An 11,255-nucleotide genomic window follows, 5' to 3' on the forward strand; every position below is an offset into this window, starting at 1 on the left:
TTCTTATGAGGATTTTGGTGACATCCATGTAGAAGAGGTCTCTGCTGGCCTCTTCGGGGACTCACTGCTATTGAACATTTACCGTGTGCCAGACCTGGCCTCGGGCCCTTGCAGAGTAAAGGTAAGTCCTTGACTGCAACGGGGCTGGGGGGGGGCAGTCCTCCCACCCCTTGCACTGCCTGTCTATGGACCTCGTGATCTGCGCCGGGACCATTCATTACCCTCCAGGGTGAAGGAGACGCCTCGCACTTATATGAAGCTCACCCAGCACCCGGCATCGCACGCTAGCTGGCCGAGTGCCTCGACCTCCAAATGTACCATTCCCCCCACGGGACCCCACGACAGGTGCCGCTGACTGTTCAGGGAAGGGTGGGTCAAGCAAGGGGAGAAGGCGAGCAGGGGAGCCTGGAGGACACTGGGAGGAAGGGTAATGAACAGGGACTGGCCGAGTTCCCCAAGCCGGTCAGGCACCATCAAGGCTCCGAGGAGGCCCGTGCCCCCAGGGGACGCTCGAGGCAGGAGGTTACTGTGGCACCCGCCACGCAGGGTTCGGGGCCTGAGCCGGGTGGAGGCTCCAATGAAGGCCGCCCCTCTGCTCCTTCCCCATCTGTGCCTCCTGCCATCCTCGTCCATTTTCTCTGCTGCCTTGACGGCCCCACTGCCCACCCAACAGACGCCCCAGAGCCGGGGGCCGAGGGAATCAGGCAGGGCAGGGAACAAGCAGCGGCCTCCCCTCGGGCTGGCTTTATTGGGGGGCGCGGCGGGGAGCTCTAGGCCTGCTGGGGGGTCGCGGCGTGGGTGTTAGGCCTGCTGGGGGGGCGCGGCGGGGGCTCCAGGCCTGCTGGGGGGTCTCGGTGTGGGTGTTAGGCCTGCTGGGGGGGCGCGGCGGGGGCTCCAGGCCTGCTGGGGGGTCGCGGTGTGGGTGTTAGGCCTGCTGGGGGGGCGCGGCGGGGGCTCTAGGCCTGCTGGGCCCGCAGCAGCGCCCGCACCTGGCCGATCTGCCAGTCGACGCTGGAGCGCGCCGTGCCCCCCAGGGCCGCGTACTGCTCCACGCTGTGGCCGTAGTCCCACACGCGGCTCACGTCGCCCGAGAACAGGGGGCTGCGGGACAGAGGACGAGGTGGGCCAGGGCCCGGCGGGGGTCCCCGGGGGTCCCATTGGCCCGGGCGCACCTCCCGGGGGCCGCAGCGGGGAGGCAGGGGCCGCACCTGATGGCCTGCAGATCCTTGAGCGACAGCTGGTTGAGGGCGACCCCCTTGGTCTCGGCCATGAACACGGCTTTCCCGGAGGCCTCGTGCGCCTGGCGGAAGGGCATCTGGGGCGGCCGGCGCGGGCGGCTCCGACTCAGCCTCCCTCGGCCCCTGTTCTGCCCAAGCCGTCCCTCACGCACCCCACCCTCGGCCCGGGGATGTCCCCATCTCCTCCCGCTGCACCCCAGCCACCCCACACTCACCCCTTTGCGGACCAGATAGTAGGCGAGGTCAGTGGCCAGCATGTCAGGACTAAGCGCCCGTGCCATGTTGTCCCGGTGAATCTGGGGGACGCCGGTAGGGAGCGGTGAGTCCTGGGGACCCTGGGTGCTGCAGCCGCCAGCCTCCCACCCTTAGCCCTGGGCAGATCTACGCTGACCCAGCCTGTTCCGCCCTCTCTGCCGTTTGCCATCATCCCCGATAACGTTTAGGGGTGCTCTCGGGGCTGCCAGCACTTTCTCCCGGGGTCCCCAGCTTTGGCTGCATCAGAACCGCGGGGGCGGGGCGGGTGGTGGGTAAAGACAGCGGAAGCAAGAAGTGCCATGATTGCTCGTTGCTGAAGCTGGGTGCTAGTCCACGGGGGCGCCTCGTGGGGCCTCTCAGCTGTGCCTACTGAAATCTCCCGTCACAGGTGACCAAGAAAGGAGATCTGGTCAGGCTGGTTGATGGGAGCCCTAGCGTCTAACCTGCTTCCACTCTACCGTGGCTTTCGTCTCTCCGCTGTTCCTAGGGGCGGGAGCAACCCCCCCCCGCCCCAGATCCTCTGGATGCGCCCACCCTCCCCTCCCCTCCCGTCCAGACCACCTCCTGGCATGTAGGGGCCTGGGGAGAGGACAGCGCGGGAGGGGCTTGCCTGCAGTGTAGAGATGACGCCCGTGGCCACCTGCAGGACGGCACTCATGGTGTCTGACACTTCAAATACGGCTTCCTTGTCCTCCTGGGAGGCGCGTGGCAGGAGGTGAGAGCCCAGCAGCCCTGACCCCCCCTGAGGCATCCCACTGCCCTCCGCGAGGAACGCTCAGCACCTCGTACAACCCACATCAACAGAGAGGAGAGAGTTCTCAAGGACAATCAAGGGCTGGGTGCGTGGGATGGGAGGCGGCAATTCTGCGGGGCCCCTGCCTGGATGTCCAGGGCCCCGAGAAATGGGATATGGTGTACGTGCAGGTGGGGCCCTCACCCACAGCCCCAGCCTCACACCTGTAAGTCCTTGTTGTAGGTGCTTGGGAGTCCCTTGAGCGTCATCAGGAGCCCAGAACACTGAGAAAAGAGTGAGAATGAGGAGGCTGGACCTCAGAGCCCTTCCTGCAAGTTCCCTCGGGACCCTCCGGGTCAGCCCAGAGCCTTTCCCCCACTCCCTGCCCGGCTCACCCGCCCAAACACTCGCCCCGCCTTGCTCCGGATTAGCTCCAGGCTGTCTGGGTTTTTCTTCTGGGGCATCAGGCTGCTTCCGGTGCTGGGGACAGAGATGCTAGGGCTGAAAGGGCTCCCCTGTCCCTTGGCTGGTCTGCTGGCTGGGTCAGGTGAGGTCTAGCGGCATGCAGTTCCGGTCTGCCCCGGGCCAGGGCCGGGGGGCGGCTGTCAGGGGCAGGGAGGGTATGCGGAGGAAGGAAGCCATGCTGGCGGGTGCAGAGCTGGGTAGGGCAGGGCCCAGCCTTACCTGTAGGCATCTGAGAGCTGCACAAAGCTGAATTCCTTGGTGCCGTAGAGGATGAGATCCTCGGCCATCCTGCTGAGGTGGGTCATGCACAGCGAAGCCCAGAACAGGAACTCAGCTTGCGGGAGGAAAGGGAGAGCAGGCTTTCCGGTCCCCAGGCTTCTCCTGCTCCCCACTCATTCTGGAGAAGCCCCAGGGGGACCAGACTTGGGGTGGGAGGCGGCGGGAGGGGAGCCAGGGCCAGATTAGAGCCAGACAGAGCTAAATTAGAGCACAGTGCACGGGAGTGGCCCTAGAGGACGAGCGGGCTGGCTCCGAGGACTCACCCACGAAGTCTCGCTCACTGGTGGCATCCATGCTGTTGAGAGTGATGGCCCCAAAGTTCAGTTCTGGAGAAGGACGTGGGGAAGGCAACAGGGCTGGGCTGGAGGGCAAGGAGGGCCGCCTTCTACCCCTAATCAGGTTGCCCAGCCGCCTCCTCCTTGAGGCCCTTTTAGGGAGGAGAGTAGCGAGCGGCAGGAATGGGGGAGGGTCTCCTGTACGGGTCCCAGGCAGGAAGCAGGAGCCCTGAGTGGCCCCAGTGCCACGCACCGCTGCTGCAAGCCTTCTCTTGCCGCTCTAGCCTCATTGTCCCTAGATAATAAATGAGGGTTTCAACCAGCCCCCTGCCCCCTCCAAGTGTGCGTCTGTGGGACCTGGCAGGTGCTGTGGGGGATCGCCAAGGGGAGGGGCAGGGCGCCTCACCTGCTCGGAGCAGCTCCCGGTCCACACCCAGAGGGTTGCCTGCGATGGCCCCGCTGCAGGAACAGGGGGTCCCAGGTGAGCAGGGCTCCTAGCGCACGCGCACACACACGCACGCACACACACACACACACGTGCACACGCAGAGCCAAGCCCCGATGGTGAGGGCGGCCACCCCGGCAGCGTGGCTGATGGAACGCTTGTCCCCACGGAGCCGAAACGGCAGGCTGAGGGCAACGGGCCGGCTCCCCAACCTCTCGCAGAGCTCCGGGCCTGCTCTGGGGGCCTTGTTAGCCCGGTCAGCCCCGTCTCCGAGACCGCCGCGGGCCCGCGGCGGAAGAACCCTGCACGGAGAGGCCCGTCACCCGGCCGGCTGGCCTCCTCTGTCCTTCCTAGCGCCTCCTCTTCCGTTGATCCCCAAGGACGGGCTAACCGTGTGGGACAGGCCCCCCCCACCCCGCCCCGCCACGAGGCCCTGGGGACACTGGGGGCGGACTCACCTCCCCAGGGGCAGGACATTGACCCGCTTCTGGACCTCCAACAGCCTCTCCGAGTCTCTGGTCAGCGCCACGGCATGGCTGTCGGAAGCCAGGGGGCAGAGGTCAGGGCCTCCGGGGCCCTCCGTCCCGTCGCAGCCCCCCCGCAGCAGCCCTGCACGACGCCCCGCCCCACTCACCTGAGGATCCAGTGGCTCCAGCGGATGGGCTGAGCCCTTTGCAGGTGTGTGTACCCCGGGAAGAGGACGTCGCGTTCCCTGTGGGGGCAGAAGAGCCGCAGGCGCCTGAGGGGCTCCGCGGCCGACCAAGGCCGGCCCGTGTCGCCCGCGCCCCGCAGGCCCCAGCGGGGAAGAGCGAGGCCAGCCTTGCTAGGACCTGCCTGCGCAGGAAACCAAGCGACCTCCCGGGGACAAACACATCCTAAAGGAAGAGACCAGAAGTGCGGCAGCGTGATCCAGGGATGGGGCCGGGGCCCCGGGGCCTCCCCAGAGCAGGATGGGAGCCGGGACCTGAGGCGATGCCGTCCTCAGCTCTGAGCAGAGGTGACAGCGAAGGAGGGGATGCTGAGGGGTACTACCTGGCGGGGGAGTCGCGTCTGTGAGCCCATGAGACGCGCCCAAGGACCTCAGAAGAGCGGGGGACACTTTCAAAGAGACAAGGCGCTGCAGGTGATGGTTTGGGTTTGTTTGTTTTAATAAACAGCTTTACCGAGACGTCCTTCACCCACTTAAACTGTACACTTTTGTGTACCTGTCACCCCATCAATTTTAGAATGTTTTCATCCCCCCCAAAGAAGCAACTTGTAGTCATTAGCAGTCACTCCCCATTTCTCCCCGCACCCCCCGGGGCGACGGGTCTTAGGCCCTTGTTCTCCCCCACGTGGTAAGGTCTGTGAACAAGAGGTCACAGGGAGCTGGGGTCACCCTATCTCTGACACCACACAGGGACTTCTCAGCAGCAAATTGGCCAGGCCTGGAAGGAGCCAAGCCACGTGGAGCCAAGACGTGAGGTCAAAAGAGCCAGAACTTGGGATGAGGCCAGTGGGAGGCAGCTTTAGCTGTCCTGTGCCAGCCATGCTGGGTGGGGACCCGGGCGTGGAGCGGCTGAAGAGGGACCTGGGCTGCCCCCGGCCCAGGCAGCCCCTTTCCTCAGGCTCCAGGCATCTGCCTAGTGCCTTAGTCTCCCACTTACGAAGCCTCAGAGGGTGAGCCCGCCCTGCCTGCCGAGCTTAGCTGGCGTGGGAGCACGAAACACGGCAAGAGATGCCCCCGTTCCTGGCCGCTTTACCTCATTAGTCCAGGAGTTCCAGGACACCCCTGAGCCCCGGGGCCTGGCTCCCCAACTCCCTTCACCCTTGCCACGTAGATCTGGCATTCAGGCTGCCTGTCCCGGGGCAGAGGAGACCCTGGCTGCCCTCGTGCCCCTCTCTGCCACCTGTGTGTCCACGGGAAACTCACGCCTCGGCCCGGTCCACCATCGTTCTGATGAGCTCCCAGAGGAGGGCGGACAGTTGAGCGCAGTTCTGTCGCATCCACAACCTGAGGTCCGTGACCACCTGTGGGGAGGAGAGGGTGGCACTCAGGGACACAGATGCGTCGCTTCACTGGGGAGCCAGGACCACTGCAGAGCCCTACATCTGCCACCTGGGCTCCCCAGGATCGGGAACGCGCAAGGCCCCGGGGTCTGGTGGCGGGGAGTGCGGGAGCTGCAGCACCTGGTCATTCCGACTTCGGCCCGTGTGCAGCTTCCCCGCAGTCTCGCCGATGAGCTCCTGGGGACAGAGGGAGGCAGGGGGTCACGGTCAGCCCAGGCAGGACCTGGTTCCTCCCAGCCCTGTCCCCTTCCCTCCCTACCCCTGGGCCCTGCCACCCCTGCAGAGGCCACCTGCTCTGAGGTCCAGCCAGCACTCCGCCCGCCGTGAAGGGGACAGAAGGACGGTGCTAATGCTCCAGGGGCTCACGGGTGAGGTAGAAGGGGGAGGCCAGGTGGACAGCAGGCGGTCCTACCTTCAGACGTCGCTCGTTGGCTGTGTGAATATCTTCATCGTTGGGGTTTAGTTTGAAGGTGCCCTGAGCCCACTCCTCAGCCACCTGCAGCAGGTGCCAACGACCCCAGGGGTCACGGGTCAGCCATCCACAGCCTTGGTCCCACCCCAACTCTGATCACTGACTGTCTCTAAGAGCTGCATCCTAGGGGGGGTGTAGCCCCCACACCCAGGGGAGCACCTCAGGCCCAGGTCTCCTTCCCCTATGAGCCATGGCCCACGGGCCACGGAGGCATTAAGGGATGCAGAGGGACCCAGCACAGCACATGGTTTACAGGGCACCTCGACGGGGGCCCCGGGGGGCTCAGTACGTAAGAGAGCTGGAGTTTCGCTCTCTTCCTCGCCCTCTGTCCCTCCCCCTGCTTTCTCTCGAAGATAAATAAATGAAGCTTTTAAAAATTTAAAAAAAAAAAAAAGAGCACCTTGACAGACATTGAATCACAAGGGAAAATGTGCCTGGAGGGCACATCCTCCACAACCTGTGTCTGGGACTTGGTAGAAGCCGGGACCAGGGGGTGGGGCTCCGGAGGGGGCTTTCGGGTGTACAGAATACCTTGTCCAGTCCGTGAAGTATCTGGTCCCTCTCGGCCGCGGTGAGGAGCCCCGCCTTCTCCAGGCCGCGGCTGTAGGCCTTGCTGCCCTGCACGTCCACCTCCCACAGGTGTCGGTCGTAGGCAATGGATGAGTTGAACTTCTCCATGATGGGGTCCACTGCGCCCACAAAGCGGCCACCCCATAGCTTCCCACTCTGGCCAGGAGAGCAGGAACAGTTAATCTCCTTCCCACCCTGAGAACAGCGCCTCACAGAGGGCCCGCGGGAGAGCTAGCGAGTGGGACAGAGTGGGAACCAGCAGGCGGGGCCATTCTCACTGGGCAGATAAGGAAACTGAGGCTCAGAGAGGATCAGGAACTTGCTCGAAGTCCCTCGGGGAGACAGTGTGGGAATGTGGCTAGACACCGAACTTAGGGTTCTCTCCCACCCGTGACACTTCTCTAAGGAAATGATGGCAGGGGACGAGGCACCCCTGAGACGAGAGCAGAACTTCTGGGCCCTTTGGTGCCACTGACCAAGGGGAGAAGTCACTCCGGAATGCAGAGTCCGAGTCCAGCTCTGATACTCTGACGGTAATGACAACAGTCCCCGCTAGCTTACTCCGCGCTCCCACTGCGTGCCAGGCTTGACTGCGGTCGCTTGGCCCGCGCCAACAGACTCTCATGTGGCTACCAACTCTACCCCGGTGCAGAGAGGGGGAAACCAAGGCTCAGAGCCCTGGCTGGGGTGACAGAGCCCAGACCCCAGCCCAGCTCTCTGAAGCAGAGCCCGCACTCCTCCCCCCATGTTCCTGTCCGCTGGCTCTGGCTTCCTGAACTTCTGCAGCAGGGACAGGGACGGGCAAGGAAGCCGCGGGAGGCCCGTCAGGCTCAAGCGGCCCGCGGCCAGCATTTCTCTCCCACAGCTCCGGGCAGGGCCTAAAACCCCAACCTCCACCACTCCTTTGGAGAGCGCCTCTGGCACATCTCTTATCATTGGCCTTCTAGAAGGTCACCAGCTGACCCTATGCCCCCCAGGAGCTAAGGGCAGAGGGGTGGGGCAGAGACACCTCTGTTTTGAAAGAGTACAGAGGCCACAGCATGTGACGGATGGGGGAGGGGTACGGAACACAAGGGAGCCGGCCGAGCTCCCAGAAGGCCCAGGATTGGGCGCGTGTTCCCAGGAAGGTGAACGGAGGCATTTTACTTCACGGCCGACTTCACTGCGGAGGGGAGTTTATAATGGCTGCTGGGGACATATGTCCTCCTCTGTCACCCCGCAATGTCCCGGACCCCTCCTAGCCACCTGACAGTGGGCATATTCCATAACCTTTCCAAGCTGCAGGGTTACCCCCGATAAACGAGGACAGTGGTAGTACCTATCTGCTCGAGCTGTTGTGACATTCAGTTAGGTAAAATTTCTAAGTGCGAACATAGCACAGTAAATTCTCTCAGTAAGGGAGGGGCCGAGGGCCGCCAGGGGCGGGGGTGTCTTAGCGCCTCTCCGGCTCCCGTGTGCACCAGGGGGGCCTCCACTGCGCTCACGCCCCAGGCTGGGACCCGACCCCTCGGTGCCCAGCAGCCTTGGCTGTCGGAGGACTCTGCCCCGCAGAAGCAGCCTCCGCCCCCCTCAACCTTTTGAGCTAGATCCGCCCCTTAGCCGCCAAGCGTTGATCTCCCGCAAAGCGCCACGTGGGTCCCTCTCCTGACCGCTGGGGCCAGAGGACCAGGGCAGGCCGATGCCAGTCAGGATTGGGAGCCCGCGGGCCCCTCCGCCAGGAACCTGGCGCTGCCTCCTCCAGCAGGCCCTGGACTCCCTGCCCGGGTTGTTAGTAATAACAACTACTTAACAAGCGGGGCTGCAGCCAAACCAATTAGCACCAACCCACAAGACGGCCTGGGGCAAGCAGAAGTCACCTGATGCGCTGGTCTCCCGAAGGCAGCCCACTCTGCACTGGGGCCAAGCCCCCGCCCCACTGGCAGGCTTAAAAAGACCCCAGAAAGAGGGGGCCTGGTGGCTCAGTCCGCTGAGTGTCCAACTGTTGCTTTCGGCTCAGTTCTAAGTCCTGAGATAGAGCTGCGCTGCTGGGCTCCCTGCTCCGTGGGGAGTCTGCTTGAGATTCTCTCTCCCTGTCCTGCCCCCTGGCTCTTCTCCCCACCCCCCCCACAAGCTCTCAATCTCTTTCTCTCTCAAATAAATAAAATTTTTTTTAATTTTTAAAAAAGATTTTATTTATTTATTTGACAGAGAGAGAGAGATCACAAATAGGCAGAGAGGCAGGTGGGGCTTGGGGGGAAGCAGGTTCCCTGCTGAGCAGAGAGCCCGATGCGGGGCTCGATCCCAGGACCCTGAGATCATGACCTGAGCCGAAGGCAGAGGCTTAACCCACTGAGCCACCCAGGCGCCCCGTAAAATCTTTTTTAAAAAAAAGATGCCAGATGGATGTCAGAATGAGGTGCTACCATCTGGGCTCTGAAGAGAGGGGAGACCCAACATGGCAGAAAGGGCACTCTTCTAGCCCAGAGCACATCTGGGCCAGAATGACACCTTTGGGGCAAGGGTGCAGGAGTACCGGTTTGGGTTGGGATGAATGAGCAACAGCCAGTCTAGAAGGCACAGGGAAATACCATGTTGTTACTGTTGGTATCCTTAGCCAGCATTTACTGAGCACCTACTATATGGTACGACAGCTCGGCCCTGGGCTAGGCATTCTACATATGCTATTACACCCTCCTGGGAGGTGGGCACTGTTACGGGGCCGGGGGGGGGTCAAGGGATTCCTTCAGAAACCGACTCTGTTTGCCTCCAAAGTCCAAGCCCTACCGTCGCCCCCAACACCATGATCCAGAAACTAGCAGGACAGGCATTCTTATCCAGTTTATGCAGATGAACAAACTGAGGTCCAGAGAGAGGAAGTGCTTTGCTAGCTAATGAGGACCAGAAAGGATGGGAACCCCGACCTCCTGCTTCCCAGGCCACAGGCTCCCTCCACTGGCACCAAGCGAACAGCCCCCTTTACCTGAAAGGTTCAAAGCAGTGACCTCATGACCCAGCACCTTCCAGAAGGAGGCAGATATCTGCCAGATAATCCAACTGAGGTCCCAGAAAAGGAACCTGCGCCTAGAACTCCTGCCAGGAGTGGTCAGGAAGAGAACCCAGGCGCCCTGTGGCTCTAAGGAAGAGAGGCCGGTGAGAGAGCAAGCCACCAGGCACTGGGGCCACTAGGGCCACAGGCCATGGTCCCTGAACCTCCTGGTTCTGTCCACCCGCCAGAGTCCCGTGGCCTCTGCTACAGCAGGAGAAGGGGCGCGGGGTGGGGACCGACAGGAAGGGCATCGGGAGGTGAGGGAGCTGAATGAGGGGGCAGCTCCCTTCCTGCGCCCTGGCTGGGAGCACTGTCCGGTCGGGTCGGGCAGGGCCACCCCCCTCGCCTCGCGGGTGGGCAGCGCCACAAGGCTCCTGGGGCGCGGAGGGGGCAGAGAGCAGACGGTGATGCGCGCCGGGAAGTCCAAGCACAGGACTCCCAGGCTCCGGCAGGTGCACCGGGAGGTTCCGTCGCCCGGAGCCGGCCAAGACCCGGAGGGTGGCCGGCGGCAGGTGCGGCACGCGGGATCCCGCGCGCAGGTCAGGGCCCCGGCGGCTCCCAGAGCGCCCCTCCCCCTCGTCCGGCGTCCCGAGGTCCACTCACCTCCGAAGCCATGCCGGCGGGTCCTCGTCTCCAGGGGCCTCGGCGGTCCGGGTCTGGAAGACAAGCCGGGGCTGAATGTCCTCGGCCCGCGGCCTGGGTCCCTCGGGAGGGGCGGGCTCCGGGCTCCGGGCTCCGGCGCTGCGCTTGGCCCGGCGCGGCCTGCGGGGAGGCGGACGTGGGCAGCGCCCAGCGCGCGCCACGGTCGTCGGCGTCCTCCGCTCCGCCCGCCGCGCGTCCCTCCTGTCCCTCGGGTCCCGCCCCTCCCGCCCGTCGGACACTCACCGCTCGGGGCCGCGCCGTCAGTCCCTCGCCCGCCGCCTGGCGGAGCTTTTCTGGCCGCGAGCGCGTCACAGCTGCCCCGCCCAGGGCCCGCCTCCTGCGGCGGCCGCACCAATCCCAGGCGGCCTGCGGGGTGGGGGGCGTTGCCTCCGCCCTCCAACCCCGGCTGTGGGCGGAGCCGCCCGGGGGCGGGGCTTCGGATCCGGGGACCCAGGGCGGGCGTGGGGGCGGTGGGGGCGGTGGGGGCGGTGGGGGCGGTGGGCGCGGTGGGGGCGGTGGGGGCGGTGGGGGCGGTGGGGGCGGGGCCAGAGCGACAGCGCGGAAGGCGGCGACAGCGCGGGACCCTGGAAACAGCGGCCAGGCCTGGCGGGGGAGCAGATACAGAAGGTGCGAAGGCCCCATCATCCGTCCGTCCGTCCATCCGTCCGTCCGTCCATTCCATCCATTCGTCGTTCCATCCAACCATCCATCCATCCACCCACCTAACCACCCATCCACCCATCCATCCATCCATCCGTCCATCCATCCACCCATCCGTCCATCCGTCCATCCATCCGTCCATCCATC

General features: G+C 64.3%; 1 protein-coding gene across 4 annotated transcripts; it reads right to left on the minus strand.

Moving 5' to 3' along the window:
- Positions 1-715: 715 nt before the first annotated feature.
- On the minus strand, positions 716-10,722 carry ASL (argininosuccinate lyase). 4 transcript variants are annotated; one of them, XM_080830893.1, is made up of 17 exons: positions 10,692-10,722; positions 10,410-10,462; positions 6,743-6,937; positions 6,152-6,235; positions 5,860-5,916; positions 5,603-5,700; positions 4,325-4,402; positions 4,149-4,226; positions 3,652-3,704; positions 3,234-3,296; positions 2,911-3,025; positions 2,622-2,706; positions 2,451-2,510; positions 2,104-2,187; positions 1,454-1,534; positions 1,209-1,300; positions 716-1,101 (listed from the first exon to the last, which is right to left on the minus strand). In XM_080830893.1, exons 2-17 carry the CDS (start codon positions 10,419-10,421, stop codon positions 957-959), a joined length of 1,380 nt encoding a protein of 459 aa, XP_080687019.1. In that variant the 5' UTR covers positions 10,422-10,462; positions 10,692-10,722; the 3' UTR covers positions 716-956. The 4 variants fall into 4 exon arrangements, with proteins under 4 accessions (XP_080687019.1, XP_080687017.1, XP_080687020.1 ...); XM_080830891.1 differs by having other exon boundaries at positions 1,209-1,315; XM_080830894.1 differs by lacking the exon at positions 10,692-10,722 and having other exon boundaries at positions 1,209-1,315; positions 10,410-10,683.
- Between the last annotated feature and the right edge of the window lie 533 nt (positions 10,723-11,255).

The sequence above is a fragment of the Martes martes genome, assembly GCF_963455335.1.
Source record: "Martes martes genome assembly, chromosome: 18".
Lineage (NCBI taxonomy): Eukaryota > Metazoa > Chordata > Mammalia > Carnivora > Mustelidae > Martes > Martes martes.

Coding starts and splice junctions, on each gene's coding strand:
- ASL (XM_080830891.1), bottom strand. Junction 3,705..4,148: donor AATGTCCTGCCCCTGGGGAG/GTGAGTCCGCCC, acceptor CTGTTCCTGCAG/CGGGGCCATCGCAGGCAACC. Junction 3,297..3,651: donor CCGGGAGCTGCTCCGAGCAG/GTGAGGCGCCCT, acceptor GTCCTTCTCCAG/AACTGAACTTTGGGGCCATC.